General features: G+C 64.1%; 4 protein-coding genes across 5 annotated transcripts in view; all 4 read left to right on the plus strand.

Annotated features, from left to right (window-relative positions):
* The window catches only part of HM13 (histocompatibility minor 13), a 41,045-nt gene that overhangs the window by 1,422 nt on the left and 14,118 nt on the right, over nt 1-25,505 (plus strand). The window lies entirely within an intron of this gene.
* Nucleotides 4,286-7,150, plus strand: LOC109313281 (purine nucleoside phosphorylase-like). Its single transcript, XM_019539773.1, has 6 exons — nt 4,286-4,308; nt 4,861-5,048; nt 5,654-5,757; nt 6,000-6,175; nt 6,528-6,718; nt 6,945-7,150. The coding sequence occupies exons 1-6, from the start codon at nt 4,286-4,288 to the stop codon at nt 7,145-7,147; spliced, it is 885 nt and encodes a 294-aa protein (XP_019395318.1). The 3' UTR covers nt 7,148-7,150.
* Nucleotides 8,431-14,837, plus strand: CUNH20orf96 (chromosome unknown C20orf96 homolog). 2 transcript variants are annotated; one of them, XM_019539458.1, is made up of 11 exons: nt 8,431-8,523; nt 8,808-8,925; nt 9,257-9,387; nt 10,321-10,479; nt 10,768-10,867; nt 11,132-11,289; nt 11,397-11,498; nt 11,733-11,819; nt 11,952-12,070; nt 14,318-14,397; nt 14,489-14,837. In XM_019539458.1, the coding sequence occupies exons 1-10, from the start codon at nt 8,464-8,466 to the stop codon at nt 14,382-14,384; spliced, it is 1,101 nt and encodes a 366-aa protein (XP_019395003.1). In that variant the 5' UTR covers nt 8,431-8,463; the 3' UTR covers nt 14,385-14,397; nt 14,489-14,837. The 2 variants fall into 2 exon arrangements, with proteins under 2 accessions (XP_019395003.1, XP_019395002.1); XM_019539457.1 differs by having other exon boundaries at nt 14,318-14,837.
* On the plus strand, nt 15,454-17,940 carry REM1 (RRAD and GEM like GTPase 1). The gene is made up of 4 exons (XM_019539459.1): nt 15,454-15,964; nt 16,235-16,317; nt 17,019-17,229; nt 17,441-17,940. Exons 1-4 carry the CDS (start codon nt 15,652-15,654, stop codon nt 17,707-17,709), a joined length of 876 nt encoding a protein of 291 aa, XP_019395004.1. The 5' UTR covers nt 15,454-15,651; the 3' UTR covers nt 17,710-17,940.

Genomic DNA, 25,505 nt, shown 5'->3' on the forward strand with positions numbered 1-25,505 from the left:
GGCCGCGTGTGCCGGGAGAGGCCGGGGGAGCCGCCTTGGCCCCGCGAGACGCCAGCAGGCGCTTAGGGGGCAGGGGCGGGGGGCGACAGCTGCGCGCTAATCGCTCCCCGCCGAGCCGGGGGCTGCTCCGGGCGGACGCGGGGCACCGTGCCCGCCTGTTGCCCCAGCGACTGCGGCCTGCCCGGCGCAGGTGGCGTGCCCATTGGTTGCCGCAGCGACGCGGCGGCGCGGGGAGTGGGGATGGTGCCCATTGGCTTGCCTGCGCGGTGGATGGGTCCTCACGCCGCCGCGGTGCAGCTAGTTGCCGTGGCAACAGCGGTTGTCGAGGCAAACAAGGGGCCCGGTGTCCCGGCTGCACAGCCGTTGCGCCCGGGGCGGTGGGGGAGCCGTGTCTCTGCTGGCGATGCCTTCCCCTCGGGGCCCGAGCTGCAGCCTTTGCCCCGGGGCTGGGTCCGGCCCCCGGCTGCAGGCAGAGAGCGCTAGGTACAGGCTGCATGGCACAGCACAGTCAGGGGGGCAAGGCCGGGGTGCCCCCGGGACGGGCAGCTGCTCCGAGCCCAGCTTGGGAGACCCGGTCCTGCCCAGGCAGAAGCCGGGGCCCGGGGGGAAGAACAGCCCCGCGGAGGGCAGGGGTGAGGCAGCCCCCGCCGCCGGCCTGGAAGCAGGGCTAATTGCTATGCAGATCCATTCCGCGTTATTTAATTACCATGCTAATTAGCGTCTCACACGCGTGGCCTCGCCCTTGCTAGAGGCAGCGAGGGAGGGGCCCGGGGCGCGTGGCGGGGGGCGCCAGGCCCTGGTGCTGCAGCCGGGCAGCGGCCCAGGGCAGGTGCGGCAGCCTCAGGCCCGGCTGGTGCCGGCGGCTGGCGCTGGTGCTTCCCGCACCGGGTGCCCAGCGGGCAGCGCCCGGCTTCCCAATGGGCGGGGGCAGCCTGCAGGAGGGTCACAGACCCCGGCGGGGCCCGGTCCTGGGAGCCCGGGGCAGACGCGCTCCAGCCCTGCCCCTCGTGGCACCCGAGCCCAGCAGGGCGGCATGGGGGCAGGCTGCCTCCACGCCCCGTGGGCAGCGAGCGAGCCAGCCTGGGCCCCAGCCGCCTTGTTTACAGAGTCCCCGGCACCCCAGGGCCCACCCAGACCTTCCCTTTCCGTGCTAACGAGCACTAATGAGCTCCCAGAGGTGCTCTGCTGCTGGAGCCAGGGGTGGGACAGACAGTGTGACTCACCACCGCAGGTGAACTGGCGGCCATCGGGACCCAGGCGTCCTGCCCTCACCTGGGACCTGCCTCCGGTCCTCTGCTTTGGTGTCTCGCGGGACCTCCCCAAAAACAGCAGCCCTCCTGGGCCAAACCCCCGGGCACTGCCGAGGCACCCCCAGCTGCGTGGCCCAGCCCTACCAGTTGCATCCCAGAGCAGGGAGCACCCCGGCGTGGCGGCAGCCAGAGGGGGGACACTCGGGGTGTGTCCCCAGCCCGGGCACCGAGGGGTTAAACACGCCTGGGACCCCGCGGGATGCCCTGCACCAGCCCCTCAAGCCCACGTGTGGTAATGCGGCCTGGCAGCCCGAGCGCGGTGGCTGCACTTCGCTGCCACGACCGGGGACGAAGCTTCCTGCGGCACTGCTGGGAGCCTCCATCTGTCGCCGGGCCTCCTCTCCCCGCGCTGCTAGCTGCCCGGGGCGCCCGGGGCAGGGCAGGGGAGCGGGCACCCCGTGCAGCGCAGCAGCCCCGGGCTGGACGGTGGACACCTCCTGCGTCTGGGGGGACATGGGGGCCTCCACTGTGCTTTGTCTGGGGCCAGGGAGGCTGGAGCAAGCAGAGGGCAGAGGCAGACACTGCTTCCACAGCCCTGTGGGGCTGGGTATGCAGCCAGGGGTGCCCCTCGCCCCGGGGCAGCCCATGCTATCAGACAGCACACGCATGTATGCAAATTGCACGTGTGCGCGTGTGGGACTGCGCCACAGGAGAGTCTCTCAGGTACTGCAAGCCCCATGCAGGCACCCCCAGCGCCCTCCGGGGCCCCATCCCGTCGTGGGGTGTAAGGTCGACACTCGTCCCTCTGCAGCGAGGCGGCTGTGCTGAGCTGGCGACCCTGCAGCGCCTCGAGTCCCAATCAGGGAAGGCCCCTGCCCTGTCCTGCACCCGGAGCGCAAGTTTGCGGGGGCAGCCACGGTGTGGGGGCTCACATGCTCTGTGGGAGCCCCCCAGACAGGGGCAGACCTCAGCCCCTGCGGTTGCGGAGCTGGTCCAGGGCAGACAGACTCTCCCATCTTGCGTTAACGCCCAGGGCCCCGGGAGGGAGCGCCAGAGGCCGTGCATGGCCGCTCTGGTGTGTCCTGAGCCTCCCAGGGCTGGTGCCAGGTCAGGGATGCCCTATGCTACCTCGCTGCTCCTGGATCCTCTCCATCCCTGGGACTCTCTGTCCCGTTGCACCTGGAGCCGCACAGCACGGCGCAGACACCTGCAGGCAGAGCCGCTCCGGGGCTGGAGAGCAGCCAGCAGCCGCCAGCACATGGGCAGCCCCCGGTCTGGAAGGGTGCTCACTGGAGGTGTCTCCTGGGATGCACAACATCGCCTGCTCCACCTGCCTCTTAGCTCTTCTCAGGAGTCCTGGGAAGGGATGAGACCAGGCTGGGAGGGCAGGTGACAGGTGACCAGGAGGACGGGGCGTAGCAGACCTCCGGGCAGCTCTCAGCTCCAGCCAGAGGCCGCGCTGGACCCCGGCAGAGTCTGGCCGTGCAAAAAAAGCACGGGGCCGGTGCTGCCCGAGGGCGGAGGGTCCACGTCCCCGGAAGCGCTGGCTGGAGACGTGTCCCAGACCTGCTCCGCGCCAGGCCTCGGCTCACCTGGTGCCCGCGGGCCAAGCGTGGATGACCCTTGTGCCCTGCAGCTTGTCTAGGGAGGGAAGCGGGTGCAGGCCGGGGGCCTGGGGCAGCCCCGGGAGGAACAGAGGACCGGGCACCTGGAGGAGCTGGGCAGCCCCGGGGTCAGTGAGGGAGCGCCGTGCCCAAGTGACCCCTCCACGGGCTCGGCCCTTGGCCTCCCCAGGGACGTGACTGCAGGGAAAGCTTCTTTGTCCCCGAGCTTTCGGCTAATCCCCGCGCCTGGCACCGGGGAACAAAGGCTGCTCTAAGGCCCCCGAGTCACTGGCGAGGGTTTCTTGCAGGGGCAGCCGAGGACACGGGGCCTGGCTGTGGATGGCCCAGGGGCTGCATGGGGTCTCGCACGACCGACGTGCAGCCTCTCGCACGGCTGTCATGCATGGTGCTCGTGCCTTGGGAGTCTGGGATCCGGCCTGCAAGTGCTAGGTGCTGCATGCGTGCAGGCGACAGGCCAGAAGCCTCCCAAGAGCCAGGAGCTAGCGGAGGTCTGGGCTCCAGGCGTCCCCAGCACCCCCCATGCAGCCCTGCAGGCCGGCAGCAATCCCAGGTCAGAGGTAGCCCGGGAGGCCCCCCACCCGTGCTCGGCTTTGCACCGAGCTCCAGGCCCCCGGGTCACGCGCTGAGGCAGGGGCACATGACGGTCTCGTGCAGTGCGGCGCGTTCCTGAGGGGATTAGCTGTGCCAGGCCCCGCGTCTGGGCTCCGCTCCCCCGGCTCCCTCCAGCCGGGCTGTGCAGCGCTGGGGGGGCAGGTGCCCGATGCAGCTCGGGCATCTCTGGCGCGTGGGCACTGCACAGCCCAGTGCAGGAGCCCCGTGTCCAGCTGCTGGAAGGATGCACACATGAAGTCTGTTCCCTCCGCTTCTGCCTCTTCCCATGCCCTGACACCAGCACCAAGCCCCCGGGTGAACGGTGCCACCTCACGGCCTACGGCATGGGTGCCAGCTGAGCCCTCTCTGTCCCTTCTCTGCCCTAGCCTGCAAGGGATGTTGCAGGCATGGCCGGGCCATGGGAATCGCCCTGGGCCTGGGGGCTGCCGGGTGGCGGGTGGGGAGCCTACGTCCATGCCCGCTCCCCCAAGGTTGCAGCTGAGGCGGTGGTACCACGGGGGCACGGCAGGACAGCAGATGGGGGTGGAGAGGAGGAGAAATCCCTGGCTGGGCACCAAGAGCAATTGCACAAAGGGGAGTTTCAGAGCAAAAGGACCCACCCACCCTCCGGTACACCCCCTCCTGGGGGCCCCCTGGCATCAGCAGCACTGCAGCCAATGGGGCAGGGCTGGCAGCAGGCCCTATATATGTGGGACATCCTGAGAGGAGCCAGCCGGGCCCAAGGGATCTGCTGAACCAGGTGCAGCTTTTGCAGGTGCTTTGTCTCTTGCAAAATTGCATTTCCGGCAGAGAGTCGAGATGCACGAAAAAGAGAGCTTCAGGTAAGGCCTGCGCGGCACGATGGGTGTGCACGTGTGCGTGTGTGTACCTGGACAGGTGCGATCAGTTATGTGGACCTCAATGCTCACAGGGAATTGCCGTGTCCCACGTCACACTCTCGGTAACTGGCTCGTTTAGCTGCTAGCAAGTCTTTCACCCCCCTTTCTGCCCGCCCAGGATGGAGCTGGGCAGCTTTACTGGCTCCCCCTACTCCTGAGGTGCTCGTGGCTTTCTCGGGGGTACCTAGAGAGGCATAAAACCCTGGCAGGGGTCGGGAAAGAAAGCCGTGTCTCGTGGGAGATAACCCTCCCCAGTAGCACTGGCGAGGGGTGGCAGTGGGCAAGGGCACGAGAGCCCAGAGGCAGGTATGAAGACAAGTGCACCAGGAGCCCCCTGCCCTGCCAGCTCCTCTGTCAGGTTGGCAGGACTCCCTCCCCTGCAGCCACCGGGACCAACTTCCCCCGCTCTTCTGCACGGACCGTCGGCCGCGGCGGAGCTGCTCCGAAGGGCCCCACTGGGGCGGGCAGGGGGAGAGGGCTGCCAGGCACCCACTGACATCACCCTCTGCGTCCCCGCAGCTTCGAGGCATGTGAGCAGACCGCCAGCTGGCTCCTGTCCCGCACCCGGCAGCGGCCCCGCGTGGCTGTCATCTGTGGCTCCGGGCTGGGCCTGCTGGCCGACACCCTGCAAAGCCCGGAGGCTTTCGGCTACTCGGAGATCCCCAACTTCCCCAGCAGCACAGGTACCGGTGCACCCTCCGCCCCACGTGCCGGGACCTGCGGGGACAATGTGGCCCCTAGCCCTGGCAGTGCCAGCCTGGCGGGTGGCTTGTGCCCAGCACTAATCTCCCTGTGCTTTCCAGTCCCAGAGCTGGCTCCCTGCCTTGGAGCGGGGCTGCCTCTCGGCTTATCGCAGGAAGAGGGTGGGCAGGCGCAGGCCTCCCTGCAAGCTCTGCTTTTCAGCCACGGTCCCAGGCTCTGCACACTCATTGCATGTGGGGCTCGGGGGGGATTTCTCTGCTCCCAGCTGCTTTCACCCCCCTGCTCCTGCAAACTGCCTTCAGAGGGATCCTCTGTCGGTCCGTGGTTGCTGTCAGGCCCTGCCTGATAGGTGCTTCTGCTGCGTGTGACCACCAGACTTGGCACATACCTGAGCCAGGCACAGGGCAGGGGCTGTGCAGGGCCTGCCAGGGGCTGAGTCCCAAATTGCACCTCGCTGCCCCCATTGCTGAGTCTCCAGAGCAGGCCGCGGGGTGCAGCAGCCTAGTGGGAAGCGCGGTGGGAGAAGGCAGGGCCGGGGAGGGCTGGCATGCACGCTGCATTCACCCAATGCCCAGCCCCTCCGCAGTGGCAGGCCACGCCGGGCAGCTGGTCTTCGGGGAGCTGCAGGGAAAGCCATGCGTCTGCATGAAGGGGCGTTTCCACATGTACGAGGGGCACCTGCTCTGGAAGGTAGGTCAGCCAGCGGCTGGCACAGAGCCAGGGCCTCAGCCGTGGGGTCCAGGACCACGTCGGGGCAGGAGACGGAGCTGTGGGGGCAGCTTGGCACCGCTGCTGTCCGCAGGCTTGGGGGTCCACGCTTGATCCACGAGGGGAGGGGGACGCAGGGGACTGTCTGGACAGCCTGCCCAGGGGACAGGAGGAGGCCGGCCCAGGAGGAGATGCCCAAAGGGCCGTTTGTTCTCCTTCCTGAGGTTACCTTCCCCATCCGAGTCTTCAAGCTGCTGGGCGTGGAGATCCTGCTGGTCACCAACGCTGCGGGGGGCCTGGCAGAGAACTACAGCCCCGGGGACATCATGGTCATCCGGGACCACGTCAACCTGCCAGGCCTGGCTGGCCTGAACCCACTGCTGGGGCCCAACGAGGAGCGGTAACGCCTGGGGAGTGGAGGCGGTTTGTGGGGGAGCCGTTCCCAGCGGGCACAGACTCCAGGCCACGTTCTTCCCTGTGCTCACCTTGGGGGCTGCAGCATGTGGATGGGGCTGTGAAAACCTGGGCTGCACCCTGGTTCTGCCACTGGCCTGCCTGGTAGCCTTGGACTGATCCCTTCCCCATTCTGTGCCTCAGTTTCCCCATCTGGGAAAGGGGCATAATGACACTGGCATCACGGGGAGGTGGAACCTGTCCCATGCATGCGTGGCCTCATGGCAATGGTGTCTGGGTGTCCCTGTTCCCTTGCCCTGCCCTGCCTGCCTCCCCTTGAGGCTCGTTCCCCTCCCCAGGTTTGGGCCCCGCTTCCCCGCCCTCTCCGATGCCTACGACAAGGAGCTGCGTGTGCGGGCGCTGGAGATCTCCGAGCGTCTCGGCTACTCGGCCTTCATCAGGGAGGGCGTGTACTGCATGGTGGGGGGCCCCAACTTCGAGTCCGTGGCTGAGGCTAGGATGCTGCGGGCACTGGGGGTCGATGCTGTGGGTAAGAAGTCAAAGGGGGGCCCAGGCTCAGGCTTCCTTCCCACCCTGAGATGCCGGCCCCTGCCCTTTTCTGCCTTGAGCGAAGCCTCGCCAGCCCTGAGCTGTCCGGGGGGGAATCTGTCTACACTAGGCCTGCACCAGGCTCCAAGACAAGCTCAGCTCTCACATCTGTGTCGCGGGCTGGGTGGCGTCCACGCCGCGCTGACCTGGCTTCCCCCCACCCCCAGGCATGAGCACGGCCCCCGAGGTGGTCGTGGCCAAGCACTGCGGGCTGCGCGTCTTCGGCCTCTCGCTGATCACCAACACGGTGGTGCGGGACTACGACAGCGAGGACAGCGCCAGCCACGAGGCCGTGCTGGAGGCCAGCCAGGCGCGGGCTGCTGCCCTGCAGACGCTCGTCACGGAGCTGGTGGGCAGCATCGAGCCCTGAGGCAGCCACCGACGCAGACCAGCCCTGACCCCCCGTCTGACCCGTCCTGTCCTCTCTGCCTTGGCACAGCGGATGGGGAGAGTCCGGGTGAACTGGAATCAGCGGAGGGGACAGAGCAAGGAGCCAGGGCCTAGTCCCAGCTCTGCCACAGACTCCCTGTTTGGCCTTGACCAAGTCCCTTTGCTTCTCTGTGGCTGTCTTGGCAACGTGGAATAGCAAGCAACACTCAGCCCCAGACGTCACAGCACTGGGCTAATGTCTGGGCTCACTGGGGGCTGTGGGAGATTACTACTGATGCCTACACAGGGCCGTAGAGGCGCAGGAGATGGGGCGTGAAGTCAGACTGCTGTCGTTCTCCCGGGAAGAGGCCCTGGGTGGAGATTTATTTCTGAATCCAAGGGTCCTGAGCTAGTTGCAGTGACTTGCTGCAGAGGGAGATGGACCGAAGCCTGGCACGTGCTAGTGGATAGCAGCACAGCTGGCTCTGGTAACAGGCCTTGCACTTGAACCAGCCTCTGCGGGAGGGAGCTGGACCCCAGGACCAGGCTGCTCTGGTATAAACATGTCCAGACGGACACCGCTTCGCTAGCCTGGAGCAGGTGGTGACTGTATCAGGCAGAAGACTCTGGCCTGGCTGGCGGGGGGGTCTGGGGAGGTGACCGAGTCCTTCCTGTGCGCAGTGACGGGGCCTGGGGAGCAGAATGAGGCTGAGTCACGAACCGCCCCGTCCATCCGGGGCCGCAGGACTGTTCCCCTCTGTAACGTGACGGCATCTGCACCCTCCAATAAACAGAACAAGTGCAACCTCGAAGCCCGCAGGGTGGTCTGTCTGCTTCGGCTCTGCACGCCCAGCTCTGATCCCGTCCCGGGCGCTGCTCCGTGCATGCTGGGGGACAGGCATGGATCTCTCTGAGCACTGGCCTTGCTCTCGGGGGCACTTGCGTGGGTGCAGGGCTTGCAGCTGAAGCGATGCAGCATGCCCCTGTGCTGGCTCTGGTCTCCTTAGCGGCAGTAACCCCCAGGCCCGAGCGGGGGCATTGCCCAGCACAGGCCACCGGCCCAGCTGCCATCCCATCTCCGGCTGCTTCCGCACCCGCCTCCGTTGTCATGGCGGCTGGCTGTGTTCCTGGGTTGCTAGGACACAAGACGCCCTGGAGAGGGACCAGCCTGACGGGGGCGCCTGGAGCTGTGGAGCGGGAGGCGGTACCGGGGGCTGGGGGAGCCCTCGGGAGGTGCCCCCCACTCCCAGCCCCGGCGGGTCGTGCGTGCCGTAACCTGCCCTATCCTATTCATCCGCCTCCTGCAGCCGGGTGGTGATGGCTGCCCCGGGCCTGAGCGCTCTGACCCCAAAAATGGTGAAAGAGCAGGAGAAGACAGTAAGTCCCTTCGAGGCCGTGTCCAACCAGGCTCTGGAGATGCCACGGTGCTGGGGGCACTGGGGAGCATGCACAGCCCAGGTGCAGTGGCAGTTTGGATGGAGCGCGGGCCAGCACACGGTGCCCTCTCCTTGGCAGATGGGTGAGAGCCAGAGCCAGAGCCCGGCCCGGGGCTCTGCAAGGCCAGGGGCAACGCAGGGCGGGCGCACGGGGGTGCTTGCAGAGAGGCTGTGGCTCTGCCTCTGAAGCAGCAATGTCCTGCTTTCCTGGGACGCTGCATTCAGGATTACAGCAAGTGGCAGCGGGTGGAAGCAAAGAAGAAGGTGACTCTGCCCTCCATCGCCTCACTGGACAGGAGAAAGGAAGTGAGCTCTGCCTGCCCCCAGAGAGGCAGGCAGCCAGGTCAGTCTAGCTCCTGCCCCTGCCCATCTGCACCCCTCCAGCAGCTCAGGTGCAGTTTTCCATGGCGGGCATCTGGGCACAGAGCAGCCGTGCAGCCCCCAAGCCAGCGCCTCTACCCCATTCCCCATCTGGGAAAGCAAAGCACGGAGGAGCTGCAGCTGGCAGGGCACAGAGCGCCCTCGCATCCAGGGCTCCCACACCTGGATCTTCAGCTCCCCACCACAGGCACCCCCTAAACTCCCCTGGATGGCATCCGTGAGGCCTGCACCCGTCGGGTAAGGCATTAAAACCAGGCAGAAATGTCAGTGCGGGGCATCTTCTGTTTCACTAGCCCAGGTCTGCGTCAGATCAGCCTTGCCGACAAAGTCAGCCTCTCTACGGAAGCAGAGATTTGCTCCAAAGAAGACGTCGGCCAAGGACGCGGAGCTCGCAAGAAGCCTGGACAATATCAAAATCTTTACGGTACATGAAGGAAGTATTCAGGGCTGCCCCGCACCTGCATACCGCAAGCTGGGCCTGCCCTCGTGGAGGGGAAACACTGGTTGCCCGATTCATTTGTAGTCAGGCATAAGCCGTGCACGTGCAGAAGACACAGGAGGTTGTTCTGCCTTCCTGGGCACTGGGGTGGCCTCAGTTGACCGGGGCTCAGGGCCCGGGTTGAAAGGGATGTAGTTGCAGGGGTGGGGGGCGTCCAGCGGAGATCCCCCACCACGACCGGAGGTTTGGGAAGCGCAGCCTGCGGGCAGAGAAGAAGGAACTGGGCTTATTTAGTCTGGGAAAGAGGAAATGGGTGGTGTGGGCGTACGTCTCCCAGTACAGAAAGGAGCATTGCTAGGGGAGCAACGGTTTTCCCCAGCCCCTGGGAGGTGGGTGAGAAGAAACCAGCTTCACCTGCAGCGAAGGTGACTTAGGTTGTTGGACTGCAGGGAAGGAGTTAGCACTGCAGTGGTCGTACCGGAGCCTCCTTCCCTGGAGGTTAGACAACGTCCCTCGGGGAAGGGTGGGTGTATGCCCTGCCCCGCTGCAGGCAGCAGGGCCAGGGGAGTCCTGGGATCCTATGCAAAGAGGTGCAGAGCGAAGGGGAACCGCTGCCCCTCTGATTCGGAAGCACGAGCTGATCTCACGTCGGCTTTTGCTCAGGCAGGTGATAGCCCAGCAATAGAGCAAGGAGGAATCAGGCCCAAAGCGCCTGAGGAGCAGGAGGGCGAAAGCAGTGATAAAGCAGCTGGCCACTGAGGAAAGGGGGAGCAGGGGGCAGTTGTATGGCTGGGGGGCCGGCATGAAAAGCAAGCCAGGCCCATCTCCGTGGTAGGGCTACGGGCGCCGGGAGTGGGGGTGTTGCAGTGTAGGACGCTTGGCAAGCGGGCACGTGCCTTCCGCCCGGCTTTCTTCCAGAGACTGACCAGGTCGCAGAGGACGTCCTTGGACAAGCTGAAGCAGCACGGCGCCTTCCTGGCAGAGACCAACGAGCGCCTGGTCCAGGAGGTGCAGCAGGCCGAGGATAGCACCGTCAAGCAAGTCCGGGAGCTGCTGCAGCAGTACGAAGTCTTCGGGGTGAGGCTGGCGGGTGCCCGGCGGGGCCTGCTCAGCTCCCCCAACCCACACCCAAGGAGGTCAAAGCTGCTGCATGACCCGTGACGGGGCTCAGGCCTCAACCCGCCCATCTCCCGTGGTCCGGGGGGGTCTGCGCTCAGGAGATCCTCGGCAGCTTGTACGCCGTGGCACAATTCAGGGGGAGCTCCCCCCTGCCATTAGCTGGGGCAATGCAGCCCATGGCGAGCGGGTGCCCACAGTCCTGCAGGGAGGCCCGGACAGGCGGCAACAAGGCTCCCCTCTCTCTAGACGATGGTGACGAGCCTTCAGGACTCCAGCCGGCACCAGGTGGGCGCCGCGGCAGCGGAGCTGCAGGAAGCAGAGAAAACCATGGAGAACAACCTGGCAAGTAAGGATGGACGGTTCACCCCAAGCTGGCATGAGATGCCTGCCACCCTTGCCTCCTTGTGTCATTTGCCCCGATTGCCTCCAGGCATCACAGCTGCCTTCAAGCTTTGCACAGGGAGGCAGCCTCTTTCTCTGTCCACCCCCGTGACCCCTGCAAAGGGAAGGGCCTTGCTCCAGGGAACAAACATTGCCTTGGCTCCCCTGAGCGGGCAGCGCCCGCGGAGAGGGCTTGGGGCTCAGCTTGCCCTTCCCATGTCTCTGTCAGAGCTGCAGCAGGAGCTGGCTCGTGTGAACGGGAAGGTGCAGGCGCTGCAGGATGAGCTGGGCGTCCTGCGAGCATACATGGACAAGGAGTACCCCGCCAAGGCCATCCAGATAGACCAGCTGCTGCGCGACATCCAGAGCCTGAAGGAGGAGCAGCAGGTGAGGGGACGTCTCCTTCCTGACCAAGGGCTAGGGAGCAAGGTCCCAAGTTGCTCACATGCCTTCTGCTGTCCGGTTCCTGTGCCCCCGACCTGGGCGATTCCCAGGATGAAACAGATGAGCTGGAAGAGATGGCAAGAAGTGTCATGGGGGGCCTGAGCAAGAAGATGCAGGAGGAGCAGGAGCAGATCATACGGGCTGTGATCGAGGTGAGGGCATCGTGGCCATCTTTCAGGTGCACGATGATCAGTGGGAGGGCCTGGGTGGGTCTGACCCACTATGGCACCACTGTGCCCAGGCGCCCGTGCACTGCTGCCCCGTACCTTTGTGGCTGCTGTGGCTGTCCTGGGTTTTCTGCGCCTCTTCCAGCACAGCCAGGGGCTGGGATTGCCTGCCGCTGTTTCTGCCCCTTCACCTGGGGTGGGGTTTCCCTGTGCGTGCAGGAGACGCTGTCTCCCTACAAGGACGGCCTGCAGCAGATGTCCACCAACAACCGGGTGCTGCAGAAAGAGGTGGAAATGCAGAAGGAGGTGAGGAGGTGGGTGGGGGTAGCAGGCTTGGCAGTGCAACCCCTCTGTTGCACTGGGACCGGGGATGAAGTGGGGAGTGTGTGGGGGGCACCAAGCAGCCCAGCAGCTGGTCTCCCACATGCCATCCTCCAGGTAATCGCGGAGCTGCAGGAAGACATCGTGGAGCTGCAGCGCAGCATCCAGAGGCTGCGCGGGGACCTCAGGGACCCCCGAGAGGTGATCTTCGCCGACGTCCTGCTCCGCAGGCCCAGGTAAGCCCTCGCACCCGCATCCCCAGCCAGGCCAGGCGCCGTCGCCCATCCTGACACCGGTGTCCGTGATTGCACCTGGCTCGCTCTCTGCATGGGGGCTCTGAGGGTCGCTTCCCATCCCAGCCGGTCTGGCTCCGTGCGTGACTGAACTCGGCCTCCCAGCACCGTCGTCCCAGCTCTGAGCATCATCCTGTGGAAACCCAGGGATGGTCCGGACCCTGCCTTTGAACCGGGGCGCCCGGCCCTATGGTCTTAGCACAGAAGAGGGAGCGAGGCACTAGGAAGCGCTGACCACGGCTCTAATACTGATTTCCTGTCTGCCCGGTCCAGCCACGTCCCTTCTCGGTGCCTCCACTTCCCCAGCCTGCGAGATGGAGAGGCCTCTTTTGATGTCACTGAAGAGGCAAGGGCTCGCTGAGCCTTTTCCCTGTCTCCTGGGTCGCACCACAGCCAAGTCCTATGTTCTTCATCTTGTTTTGCTGCTGGGAACGTGAAGCCACAGAGCAGCACTGAAGCCACGTTTGGGTGGGCTCCCCACACCCACCCACGACTAGGTGGAGAAGATCATCAGCACGCTTCCTGCTGGGTAACAGCTGTCTCCAAGGCAGGCGTCGCTCCCTTCCAGCCGCCGGAGGCCGGTTGCTTTCAGCCCCGAGCGCAGGAGAATCTAAAACCCCAAGGCTCGTGGATGTTGGCCAGCAGGTATGGGAAGCAAGCTGGATATCCTCGCTGGCACATCCATGTGCAGATAGCCCTGCTGTCGCATTCGCAGGGGCCCGGGCTCTCACCTCAGGAGCAAACCGGAAGGCTGTGCTAGGCCGTCGGCTGCAGACACAGAGAGGGAGGCAATCAACCCACCCTGCAACCCATCCATCCCTACCCGAGGGCGGCTGGGACGCTGTGGACGCCAGATGGCAGTCCACCGCACGCCGGAGAGCCGCGGCATCCAGCGGAAATGCTGTCGCCTTAAAATAGAAGCGCGATGGAAGAGCGCCAGGGGACTTGCAGCTGCCTCCAGCCGTTACGTGTTAGTGATTTGAGCCGGGAGCAGGGGGGATAAGTCAGGGCGCTATTCGGCCAGACCACTGAAGGGTTTTGAACACCAGAGAGTGTAAAACTGGCAGTCGTGCACATGAAATGAGTGTGAAGCTCTTGGCCCAGTTTGCACGCTGGTTTACAGCCACTGTGTGTGCAGACACGCTGTGAAGGAGACGGACCTGCCTATAGCGGCTCCGCCGAGGCAGCTCAGGCCTGCAGATCCCCTCTGTTTTGGGCAGAGCGCGCCTCCCAGGGAATTGGGCAGAGCCGATAAGCGGGCCCAGGTCTCCTGACTCCCAGCCCTGTTTGTCCAGGTGTGGGGGGCAGCGTGCTAATGGCATGATCCAAAGCAGAAGGAACGCCTGGAACATGTCAGGAAGCTGGCGGGCGCTGAAGGCCCTTGTGATGTATTACTGGAACTTACTTTTTTTTTTTCCAAATGAAAAAAAGGATAAAACGGGGTATTAATTAGTCCTGACAGCTGGGGGGAAGGGCAGGGTTACTGTGCACAGCTGGGAAAAGGGTTAAAAATAGAAGGGGGAGCAAGTGGAAAGTTTCTGCAACCTCCCAAGGCGGGCAGAGGTGATGGCCCAGCCCTGACGGCCTTGGGAGAGTTGGCCAGAGCTGCCCCCATCATCTCGTTGACGATGACCCCTGGGATGTTTCCCACTGACCCCCTCACGCTCTTCACATGACTTCCCCAGCTCGTTCTGCTTTTTTAATTAGCTCTTTGGTTTTCCAGATGCCAGCCCCGGGGAGGTGGGATTCAGCCCCGGAAGCGGCTGTGAGAGGAGGGGAGCTCTGGGCGCAGGGAAGGGGATGCCCCGCGTTCGCCAGGACGGGCAGAGCACGAACTGCTCGTGGTGCAGAAGCAGAGCTGGGGGGCCAGGAGGCAGGGGGTCGCTTCCCCTTCTGCATTTGTATTCAAATTGCCAAAGCAGAGCCCCTTCACGCCTCTCCTCATGCCTCCCATTCCCTGCCTCGGCCTTGCAGGGTGGTCAGAGCCAGAGTCCGGGAGGCAGGAGAGGAAGGGCTTGTTTCTGCCTCTGCCACTGACTTGTTGCATGCCATTTGGCAAGTCACCTGACTCTGATTTCCCACAGTGCACGATGTGCCTGGGAGCTGGAGCTGGGCTCGTGCCCTGAGCCACAGCCGTACGCCCTTGCCGTGCCCGGCTTTGCTGCTGACAGCTGTCTCCTCTCTGCTCAGGTGCCTGCCGGACGAGGAGGTCGTGCTCAGCGTCCCACAGGAGGAGGAGGAGGACGTCGCCTTCTAGTCCCAGATGCTGGGTAAGCAGCTCACGCCTCTCCTGCTGGGCCCGGTCTGCCTACCCCATAGATGAGGGCCCACCATCCATCCCAGCATCTCTCCCTTGCGCAGGCTCTTCAGCTCCACCAGAGATATTCGGGCATGAAAGGACTCATTGCTGTGGCTCATGTGCTTCCCTTGTCTTTCCGATACCTCCCCATCAGCTGCCAACACCCGGTCCCCCCTGGGGTCTCCCACTTTCAAGGCTCCATGGAAACCTTTGCATTTCCAGGCAGGGTCCTGCCACCCACCTCAGTATTCAGTCCCTGCACCTTCCTCCGATGCCTGCCCTGCTCTTGAGGGACTCTGATGGCGTTCAGCCTGGGAGAGGGACCAGTTGATGGGAAACTCTGCAGTGTTCCCAATGCAGCTCTCGGTCTAGGTGGTGAAATAAAGCCGAAGCCTCTTAATGTGGAAGCTCCTTTTTGCCCCATCTGAATAACCGTTCACATGCCGGGGCTCTGCTGGGGTCAGGGGCAGAGCCGAGGAGGGGCATCGCTGTGAATTTGAGCCGCCCTCGTGCCAGGAGTCACCGCCTTTGACCCAGCTGTAACGGGCACCGGGTCGTGCAGCCGCCTCCGACCCCACCAGCCTGGAAGCGATGCCAGCCGCATGGCCCCGGCTGTAGGAACTGGCTGCTGCCAGGGACCAGGGGTGTCCGGCCCAGCAGGGGCGGATCCAGGATTCGGTAAAGCGGGGTGCAACCTTGTCCCCCCTTCTTCCCTGGCTGAAGCTGCAAGCTTCGGGGCCTCTGCTGCCCAGCAGGGGAGGGCTGAGTTCAGCCCGCTGGCCCCGCTCCACCGAAGCCAACACAGGGCTGCAGTGGGCACCTTGGCATGGGGGGCTGCCAGGCACTGGTCCAGAAACAGGGCAGGGGCTTTCTTGTGGAGTGGCGGAGGGCACAGCCCGGTGTCCCCGGGGGTCTTGGGTGCGGGCGCGGGGCAGTGTCCCGGCTCCGCCCTGCAAGGGGGGCCGGGACGGCCTGGGGGCTCCGCCTCCCTGCCCGGGCTTTAAAGCCTGGCTCCGGGGGTGCAGGCGGAGCAGAGCTGTCGGGGCCGGCAGCTCCCGGGGCAGGTAACCCGACGCCGCTGTCCTGCATTATTGAGCCGTGGGCTCGGGTTACTGGAGCCTGGAGCTGCCCGGGGCAGCGGGGCTGGACGTGGGCAGGGCTGAGCACCCCAGGAAGAGGGGCTCCCCTCCAGCCTGAGCCCCCGGCCCTGCCTGCATTGAAGAGCATGACGCTGAACACGCAGCACAGCAGCAAGAGCCTGGTGCAGCGCCGGGCCAGCACCCCGGTGCCCCTGTGCCACCGGTCCCGGAGCCCCCTGGAGCGGCTGGAGCCCCCCAGCACCCAGCCCGGGCACGCCCAGTGGCCCCAGCCCGGGGACAAGGGCTTGGCGCGGCGCAGCAACTGGTCCTCGGATTCAGCCGGCTCCTGGGAGTCACTGTACCGCGTGGTGCTGCTGGGGGACCCCGGCGTGGGCAAGACCAGCCTGGTCAACCTCTTCGCTGGTGTCCCAGAGAGGGATGTACCCGAGCTGCTGGGAGGTGGGTCCCCGCCGAGGCAAGTGAGGGCTGGGGGTGGCCGGTGGGGGGGGGAGGCATGGCACTGGCCCCCGGAGAAGTAGAGCCTTCAGGGGATCGGCTCCAGCTCAGTTTGGTTGTGGAGGGAGGCTGTACCCCACCCAGCTGCAGCCTCCTGTCCCCCAGGCCCAGGTTGACCTGGCAGGGAGGGAGCTGCCAGCTGTGCTGGGGGGTCTTTCCAGCCAGGTCCCTGTCCCGGTGCAGGGCACTGATCCGCTGGCTGCCTCATTGCAGAGGACACATACGAGTGCACCCTGTCCGTGGATGATGAGGAGACCAAGCTGCTGGTGATGGACACCTGGGAGCCAGCACCACGGGTAGGCGCTGGATGGGGCTCAGAGGGGTGGGACAGCGCGTCTGGCTCCACAGGACCTTGGTGGGGCTGGTAACACCATGGCACCGGTTGCCCCAGGCGCTCGGCTCCTGAGCTGGGGTGTGGGCGAGGTCTTGCCCTGCCTGCCGGGTGCTTCTGCGGCCACGAGCTCTGCTGATACCCAAGGGAGTGAGCAGCTCGGGCTTCTCACTGTAGGTCCTATCACCCCGAGGCGGCTGGCTCTGGTCTGGGAGCCCAGTCCTGGCACCCGGGATGCATGAGTGACTGCAGGGAACTCATCCCAGCCGGGGCCATAATTTGCAGCTGGTGCGTTGCAGAGGAGATAGTGTCAAAAAGCCCCTGCCCCACCACCAGACTCTCCCCAGCAGTCGTGGGGCTTGCCCAGCACAGGACGTGCCGTGCGCAAACAGGGCCACACGGGTGCAAGTCCAGCCTGGCAGGGAGGGAGGCTGCGTGGTATAGTCCCTGCACAATAAAATCTCATAGATTTCATAGACATTAGGGCTGGAAGGGACCTCGGGAGATCATCGAGTCCAGCCCCCTGCCCAAAGGGAATGTGTCTCCATCCCTATCTTGCATGTCCACGGTTTGCATGGGGGACCTGCCTGAGCAGGGGTGGGTGGGAGAGCAGACAACTTGCCTCAGCCCGCAATAATGCAATAACGCTTCCCTTCCCCTGCGCAGGCCCAGGACGAGAAGAACCGGTCCCACAACTGCTGCCTGCAGATGGGGAATGCCTACATCATTGTCTACTCCGTCACAGACAGGAGCAGCTTTGAGAGTGCCTCCGAGCTGCGGATTCAGCTGCGCCGCACCCGGCAGGCCGAGAATATCCCCATCATCCTGGTGGGCAACAAAACGGACCTGGTGCGGTGTCGAGAGGTCTCCGTGGAAGGTGAGCGAGCCAGGGAGCAGGTCCAGGGGGGGCTTCTGGCCTGGTTTCAGCTGTGCCAAGGCTCTGGAGGGAGCTGCCCTGCCAGTTGTCCCACCCACAGCCACTCTGCCCCGCTAGCATGAGTGCCCCTCTGCCCACATCCACCCCACAGGCTGTGCCAACAGTCCCCCGCTTGCCCCACTGATCGGGGGCTGCCCCGTGGTCATTGCAGAGGGCCGGGCCTGCGCCGTGGTCTTCGACTGCAAGTTCATCGAGACGTCAGCCGCGCTGCAGCACAACGTGGCCGAGCTCTTTGAGGGCGTTGTGCGCCAGCTCCGTCTACGCCGAGACGGCTCGGAGGCCGGAGACCAGCGCCGTGCCACTCCTGCGCACCAGGAGAGCCTCACCAAGAGGGCCCGGCGCTTCCTCGGCCGCCTGGTCACCAGGAAAGTGGCATTGAAAGCTCGCTCCAAGTCCTGCCACGACCTGGCCATGCTCTGAGACCCGCAGCCAGGTGGCCGAGCACGCACCGGCAGCCGTGTGTATGGGGCCTGGCAGACTCTTGTGGTGTGCCCTGCCCTGGTCCGGCTGCAGCCACAGCAGGGGACGGAGCCACCTCCTCTTGGCGGCAGCCTTGGAAGCTGTAAGGCCCTGCCAGAGGAGCCGGGGGGGTCCCGCTCCCGCAGGCAGAGCAGCCCCCAGTTGCTGGCTTGCAGCCCTACAGGACGAGGTGTGGAGGGGCCAGGGTGCGACTCAGCTCCACGGAGCCCAGGCGTGTACCTCTGCAAGGAGAAGGCCCCCAGGAGAAGGCAGGGGACCACCAGGAGGATGTGAAAGCACTGAGGTTAAACGTGGCACTCTGTGGCAGAGGCCGGGGGCAGCACGACGGCCCTGAATGTTGCAGCTGGCAGGAAGCATGGTCCAGGTGGGCACTCAAAGGAGGCCCCGATCCAGGCTGCGATGGCATCTTGGGGGACAGGGCATCTCCAGGGACATATTCGCTTCAGTGCTGGCATGTGGGAAGAGGAGGATGCTTTGAGGACTGTTGTGGGGTGTGGGGGACAGCGTTCCTCAGACCCGGTGTCCTGGTCCTCTCAGCGGGGACTCGGGCTTTTGTGCCAGCCTCGCTCTTCTGCGCACTGTTTCTACCACCGGGTGTTCCCGCTGTCTTTATACGAACACGACAATGCCCCTGAGCCCCGCAAAATAAACTGAACCCAGAGCGATGCCGGTCTCCTGGTCCTCTCTGGTATCCTGCCTGCCCTGCATTGGCAGGGTGCAGGGAGCTTGGAAATAGCAGCACAAAAGCCCTGGGGGTGCAAGGAGAAGGGGATGAGCTGTAGGGCCTTGTGGCTACCAGGCTTGTGGAGTCTCCTTGGGGTGTTCCCTGCAGCGTGTGCCAGTCTTATTGCATGATTTGCACAGTAAGAGGTGCCCAGAAAGGAGCTGGAGCTACCTCTGCCCCACGCTCCGTGTATGGGTTCATGGTCTCTTCCAGGCTGTGTGGTCGGGGACCGGGACCTGCAGGCAGCTCTGCTCTGCGTGCCAGGGTGCGGCACGGACACTGTTGTAACACCTAGGAGCCCTGGTTATGGGCCAGGGTGCGCTGCGCTTGGGGCTGTATGAATGCAGGGCAAGAAGCCCCTGCCCCAAGGAGCCGACAGTCTGGGTGTCGGATGAGCCACGCAGGTGGGTACAGGGTGCGGGGGGCAGCATGGGCAGTGCTCTGGTGCCTGAGAGACAGGGCCTTAGCAAGCGCTGGGATGGGGAGGAGAGGCCAGGGCTGGGTGAACAAGTTGTGGGGGGAACCTGGGAGCTGTGATGGGGTGACTCAGGCTGGCTGTGCAAAGGAGCTAAGTCCCACCCAGACTCCAGCTCCTCCGGGGTGTGTGGGGTCTGCCCACCCGGGGCCAGATGGTGAACTGGCCAGGGAGGCTGGCTCTGGCCCCTGAGTGGGGGCGCTGGGAGCCAGCACTCCCTCCCCTCCAAGCAGAGAAGGGCAGGTCTGGCCCAGGTGCTGGAAGCTCCTGGGGGTCATTAGCGGTGGCCAAGCTCGTCCAGGACAGCTGGGAGCAGCAGGGCTTGTGAGATCTGGAGCTCCCATCCTGGGGCTGCGTGGAAATGGCTGAGTTTCTACGAGAGGCTAAAGAGAGCTCCAGCAGCAGCACTGGGGACAGCACCCCATGGCTGGGACTGCTGGAGGGGCGAGCAGGGGAGTGCACCGTGGGGCAGGGGAAGGAGAAGCAGGTGTGTGGAGGAAGGGAAGGAGCTGCCAGCTGCTCATTGCAGCTGGGATGGAGACCTGGGCCCTGGGGGGGTCTCTGGGGTGCTCAGCTGGGGTGCAGCCCAGAGCTGAGCTAAAGGCGCAGCTTGCAGGGATGATCAGCCCCACCTTGTACCCCCTTTTCGGGATCTGCAGCACAGGGGAGATCACGCTGCCCCAAGAGCTCCCTACGCCCTGCCGGGGCGGTCTGCTTGGTTTAGGTCTTGGTCCCAGCTCCAGCCCTTGGGGCCTTGCATCTTGGCTCATCTCTCAGGCCCTCTCTCCCATGTGGAGTTGCCTGGGGCCTGCCGAAACCCGCCCCCCCCCGCCCAAGAGGGTGCAGAGGCTGCCCGTCCTGCCCTCCCCAGCAGCCTGCCCGGGAGCTCCCGCGCTCCGCTGCCTCCTCCAAGCATGGTCAGAACGCAGCCAGGGAGGCTCTGCACTTCGTCCGCAGGCCTGCGGTGCGTCATGCTGCCGGGTGTTTATATTGCACCCCTCGCTAGAGACGTGCAGCTCTGCAGGACGCAGCGCTGGGCGCTGCAGCTGCCAGGGCCCCCGAGAGCTGCGGGCTTCCCTGCTCCTGCCGCCCAGGGAGCTCTGTGCTCTCAGCGCCATGCTTGATCGCCCCCCCCCCACTTGCTCAGCGGGGGGCCGCTGGGGCAGGCCAGTGTGGCACGGGGAGACACGGGGACCAGCCTGCCGGGGTCCCAGGTAGCAATAGCAACTCGCCTTGTTCCACAGGCCAGCGAGGCTTTGCATCCTCCCAGCCAGCACCTCTGGGGGCGGACAGGCCCACAGCCAGCTCCAGGACAGGCTGGAGGAGTCTGTGCTGTGGAGAAGAGCCACGGGCCTGGTGGCTGGTGTTTAATTTAGCCTGCGCTGCTGGAGGAACGTGGAAGACGCTTTGAGGGGCCTTGCTTAGAAGCCCTGGGCCTGTGCCAGGGCCACTTGGCTGCCCACTCCCTCTGTGGGGGCAGGTCAGGAGTTTCCACTGGCCTTTGCGTCTTCAGCGCCAGGGCTGGGGCAGGGGGCAAGGGGCAGGAATGCAGCAATCTCATGGCAGGGAAGCAACGGAGACTCCTTGTCTCCCTGCTCCATGGAAGCTGCTTCTGCTGGGGAGGAGGCAGAGAGACACTGCAGTGCCCAGCTCTCCCATGCTGGCATCATTGAAGGCAAGCTGAGATGAGGACAGCAACTGCCTCATCCGTCACCCAGCAATGGACGTTCAGAGGGTTTGGCTCAGGCTCCCAGCCCCGCTTCAAAGTCTCTTTGCACCAGCCAGCACCAGGATCCACTGATGAATAGATCGTAACTGCCTGTACTCGAACTTGCTGCCCTGCAAGCCATCAGCAATTGGCTTGGGTACTGCTGGGAGGAAGCCTGCGACACTGGAGGCCCGACTGGTAGTGTCAGGGCACTGCTGGGAGGAAGCTCACAACACTGGAGGCCCAATAGGTAGTGTCAGGGCACTGCCGGAAGGAAGTTCGCAGCCCTGCAGTCCTAGTTGCATTTGAAACGCATGAGCCATCCTCCAAGCCCCTTACCCCCTAGGCTGCCCTGCCTGGAGTGGGCGATACTGACCCTGGCAAGCCAGCGCCCCCACACCGTGCAGTGCAAAGGGCTCACTGCAAAGTGCCAGGCCGCAGGGCTCTCTCCACTGTCGCCAAAGCTGGGCCCTGGGCTGGCTCCAGCCGCGTCCCAGGAGCATCCATCTGTCTGCTGCGTGCAAACAGCGCTCCCTGTTTCCATGTAGCTGCGGTGCGGGGGAGGGGCCGGGATCATGGAAAATTGGCAAGAGGCGGCGAGCAGTGAGGAGAGTGGAAAGAATGAGATCAAACCCAGAAAAATGCAGCCTGGGCTGGAGGCAATGCCTGGGGCAGGGGGCTGGCAGGCGGGTGGGTGGGAGGACGTGCTGGGAAGGGGGAGAGAAGGGAACCGGCCTGGCCCCATGGCTCCAGAGAAGCTGCACCTGGGGCTGGTATGGTGTGGAGGGGCAGATGCCCCCTCCAGGTGGTCAGGAAGGTCGCGGGCTGCACCCTTCTCCAGTTGCTGAGGCTAGCACCGATGGCAGGGCCCTGCGGGCACCTCCAAGCCCTGCAGCCTGGCCCAGGCACCTTTCTGGAGGCTATTTCAGATATGCTGCTCCTCTCCATGGTCCTTGCAGTGCTACCTTGGTCCTGGCCCCAGCCCCTGCTACTGGGGACTAGTCACTCCCTCCCCATGGACTAAGGAATTCAGCTTCACGCCCTCTTCACCGGCACCTTGGGCTGCTGGCAGGGGGTAGACAAGCCATCTCTAGAGCCTGGGGTGGGGAGAGAGGCCTGAAATTGGGTCCTGCTGGAACCCCAATGCTGCTGTTCTGGTGTCACTCTGTCTTAGACCGTGCCTGAGCAATGGGCACGTTAAAGGCTGGGAGATGGAGAGAGACCCCGAAATTCCTCCGGCCTGGGTCACTGCTGCAATCCCGGCCAGATGCTATCAGGCAAAAGGCTTCTTTCTGCCCTGAAATCTAGTGGAGTGGCCACTCAGGGAAGCAGCTGCCTCTGCTATCAGGCCAGCGTCAGCAAGAGGCACGGCCATGCGGGCTCTGATAAGGACAAGCACATGCTGAGAGCCGTGGACCTGCTGAGCGAGGCCACGTGTCCTTCTCCCCAGGGCGAGAGAATCAAATGGGTCGCTGGCTGTTTGCAAGTGCGATGTCGGCTGTGCTCGCCGCACGGCATCTTCACTGAAGAGATCTGCTTCGGAAGGAAAGAGAGGTCCTCCCTGCATGACGTTCAACTCCTGCCACGCTGGAAGTTTGCACCCTGGCTGGGTCATCGTGGCTTACCAACACCAGCCTATTTTCTGTAGCTGGGTGGAAAACTCTGCTTGTAGTCCCCGGACGACAGCAACGCTCCAGGCTCATTTCACCCTTCAGCTGCGAAGAACCGGGTGAGGTCTTAATCCAACAAGTGACATTTGGAGGCCTGGAGTGGAAGCACCTTCTTCCCCGGGCCAAACGCACCCTTGGGGTGACTCCATTGATGTTGGCAGCTCCCCACAGCTGCACTGGGCTGTCATACGTTGGCCTTCGGTCCCGACCAAACCCCTGGACTTGGTATGCGGCTTGCAGGGCAGGTAGAAATCCTGCAGCAGTTACTGCATGAACGAGGAATGTGGAGAGGGCGTTTCCATATGGAAAGGGAGGCTGCAGCCCAGGCAGGGATGCTCTGAAATGAAGCCCCTAGGCAGGCTGCCCTGGGTGGCGGATCAGGATTATGGGCGACACATATTTACCGAAGGCTTCTTGGAGTGCGGTCAGCAGGGAACCCGTTTGCCACTTTACTGTTTTCTGGTTAAACATATTCATCCACTGAGAGGCTGGGATGATGGTCTTGGGCTGTCTGCACGCTCAGGCAGGCAGTGCTGCATGCGTGACATGGTGTTCGGGGTCATCAAAGGGATCTCTGAGACCCAGAGGAAGGGAAACACGTTTTTCTTTTAGAGGGAAGGCCATGGTTGTGGTGGGAGGCACAGATTGCACAGCCCAGGGGACTGGTCCTAGGGTATGTGGAGGGAAGCCCGCCTGGAGTCAGCCTGGTTGTTCGGGTGGAGCTAAGAGCAAAACCCATCACCTCCTGGAGGAGACTCTCCCTGCCCACCCTGCCGTGATGCTCTGCAGAGGTTTCAGCCTGCTGCACGTTCAAGGATGGGTGTTGTAAAGGGGTGCAACTCTCCACATGGTCACAGCAAAGGCCAGGTAGGGCCATGGCGCTGCTAAGGAAACTCTTCCATTGAAATAAAAAGGTAGAAACATTCATTCTTTCAACAGAAAACGATGGACCAAAGGGGTTTTTGCTCATGGTGGCTTCCAGCCTGCTCTGGGATTCAGACTCATCTTGGCAGCAGGGCACGGTACAGTCCGTTATCACCCTGAATTGCCATGGGGATGAGACTGCCGGGTCTGTTGTATCAAGCTGCGGTCTCTGCGACTGGGCTCCTACAGCCGTCGGCCCATGAGGCTGGAGCCGGGTGAATGCCACGGAAGGAAAGTCAAGTACCGAGGAGGCAGGAAGGGAAAGCGTTTGCCCTCGGTTAACTATTTACCAGCCAAGCCCTGGCCTTGAGGAAGGGTGCATGCTGCAGTCGCTGCCCTAGCTGCTGGGCAGTGTGGGCCCACCACAGCCAGCTGTAACCCAACCCCCTCGGGGACTGCTAGCTTAGCTGCGGCAGCTTGGAGCTTGGTGTGATCCCTCGAGGGGCTAAACTACTTGGGTGATGATTAGCCCAGACAAGGTGCTGGACTGCCGAGCCTACACTGCCCATTACTGCGGCTCTGTGGGCCCATATGTCGTCACATGTACAAGTGCTGCCACCCCGCAAGGCACGTACGCTGGGAATACAGGGGAGATCCGGGTCACGTTGGGGCCCAGCTGTTTAAGCCCTCCCCCAAATTCCCATCAGTGCAGGGTCTCAGGTTCTGCTTTTGACGAACTTCTTCCCGGGGTGAGCGCAACATTGGAGCGGGTTACCCAGGGAGGTGGTGCAGTCTCCATCCTTGGAGTTGTTTAAGACCCGGGTAGACAAAGCCTTGGCTGGGATGATGTAGTTGGAGCTGGTCCTGCTCGGAGCAGGGGGTTGGACTAGACGTGACCTCCTGAGCTCCCTCCCAACCCCCGTTTTCTGTGATATCTTTTCTGGAACCAGCTGTGTAGCGGGGAGAGCTATGGGCCAGCAGCCCGAATGCACCCCTTCCCCATGGCAGAGGAGGAAGAGGCCAGGGGCCTGCAGGCAGGCAGTACGGGCATAGAGCAGTTGAGCAGAGAAAACCCAGGAGGGAAGGAAATATTCACAAAGAAAACACACATTTCAGCCAATTTTCCAGCAGCGCCCTGGCCCTCTGCCAGCTGCATGGAAAGTTTGCTTTCACTTCAGAGGCATTTTTATGGAGGGAGCTGTTTGCAGAGCCCTGCTGCAGGTGGGCTGGGAGGAGGGAGAGGGGCACCAGGGTCCATGGTGAGGGCAGGACATTCAGAGGAGTCGGGTTGTATCCCCAGCCCCAGGGAGCCCTAGGCTTGGGGTGATATTTGTGGTCCCGATCCATGCCCCCCTCACTCACAGCCCTTCCCCATGAGCCGGCGGAGGCAGTGAGGGCAAGCGAGATGGGTGAAACAGCTATGAGCAAGGCTGAGTGGGCAGCACACTTGGAGCAACGTGAGCAAAGCTGCCTGACCCTCCAGGACGTGCTCTGGTTGTGCCAGGAGGCCGCCAGGTCCACGTCCCCAGGCCCAGGAGAGGCCTCTTGTATTTGGCATCCCGTTGTCCTCTCCAGCGATAGGAGCCTTCAGTAACCGGACCAACATCAGCCAGGGAAGGCGGCTCGATTTGGTACCCAGCTCTCTGTCCAGAGGGCCTTGCTGTTGCGTCCTCGCTTGAGAAGGGAAGAAGCGCTCACTACCTTCAAGTTCTGGAGCCCTGGCTTCACGGGACAAATGCATGTGTCTTTGGCCCGACCAGAATCACAGCCATGCGCTAGTCAGTGCTGCTACATCTGTGCTCTTGCGCTTGGTCCGGTGGTTCCCTCCTGCCCGCTGTCATTCCTGGTCTCGGGGAGTGGAGCTGATCTCCCCCTGCGAGCCCCTGCTCCCTCCCAGGCAGAGCTGCAGGACCCGGCTGAGCCGTCTTCGCTCCCACGGGCTGGATTTGGCCGCCCTCTGATGGCTCTGTGGTTAAACAGCACCGGGAGCCGTTCCCTCAAGAGCTCCTGCACGCCCCCTCGCCCGACTCCTGCATCCGCGCGGCTCGCCGGCCGGGGGGGCCGGAAGCGGCCCCCCCTCAGCGCCCCTCCTGAACCGGCCCAGGGCCTGAGCGGGGGCCTCGTCTCTCGCGGCCCAGCCTCCACCCGGAAGCAACGGGGTCCCAGTCCTGCGGTGGGCCTGTCTGGGCGGCGCCGCACGACGGGGGCGGAGGGTTCTTGTTCGGTGCCCACCCCAGCCAGAAAAGAGCTGGGCGGCCGAGCCCGAAGGCGCCGGGGCCTGGGGAGGGGGCGCGG

This window comes from Crocodylus porosus, unplaced genomic scaffold (assembly GCF_001723895.1).
Source record: "Crocodylus porosus isolate Cpor-Errol unplaced genomic scaffold, CroPor_comp1, whole genome shotgun sequence".
NCBI lineage: Eukaryota > Metazoa > Chordata > Crocodylia > Crocodylidae > Crocodylus > Crocodylus porosus.

What these genes read in the sequence shown, in the direction of transcription:
- LOC109313281 (XM_019539773.1), top strand. Translation starts at nt 4,286, where the DNA reads ATGCACGAAAAAGAGAGCTTCAG. An exon ending in CACGAAAAAGAGAGCTTCAG is followed by an intron (nt 4,309 to 4,860) that starts GTAAGGCCTGCG and finishes AGGCACCCACTG; the next exon opens with ACATCACCCTCTGCGTCCCC. An exon ending in AGGGGCACCTGCTCTGGAAG is followed by an intron (nt 5,758 to 5,999) that starts GTAGGTCAGCCA and finishes CTCCTTCCTGAG; the next exon opens with GTTACCTTCCCCATCCGAGT.
- CUNH20orf96 (XM_019539457.1), top strand. Translation starts at nt 8,464, where the DNA reads ATGGCTGCCCCGGGCCTGAGCGCTCTGACCCCAAAAATGGTGAAAGAG. An exon ending in TGAAAGAGCAGGAGAAGACA is followed by an intron (nt 8,524 to 8,807) that starts GTAAGTCCCTTC and finishes CGCTGCATTCAG; the next exon opens with GATTACAGCAAGTGGCAGCG. An exon ending in TCATACGGGCTGTGATCGAG is followed by an intron (nt 11,499 to 11,732) that starts GTGAGGGCATCG and finishes CTGTGCGTGCAG; the next exon opens with GAGACGCTGTCTCCCTACAA.
- REM1 (XM_019539459.1), top strand. Translation starts at nt 15,652, where the DNA reads ATGACGCTGAACACGCAGCACAGCAGCAAGAGCCTGGTGCAGCGCCGG. An exon ending in CCTGGGAGCCAGCACCACGG is followed by an intron (nt 16,318 to 17,018) that starts GTAGGCGCTGGA and finishes TCCCCTGCGCAG; the next exon opens with GCCCAGGACGAGAAGAACCG. An exon ending in TCGAGAGGTCTCCGTGGAAG is followed by an intron (nt 17,230 to 17,440) that starts GTGAGCGAGCCA and finishes TGGTCATTGCAG; the next exon opens with AGGGCCGGGCCTGCGCCGTG.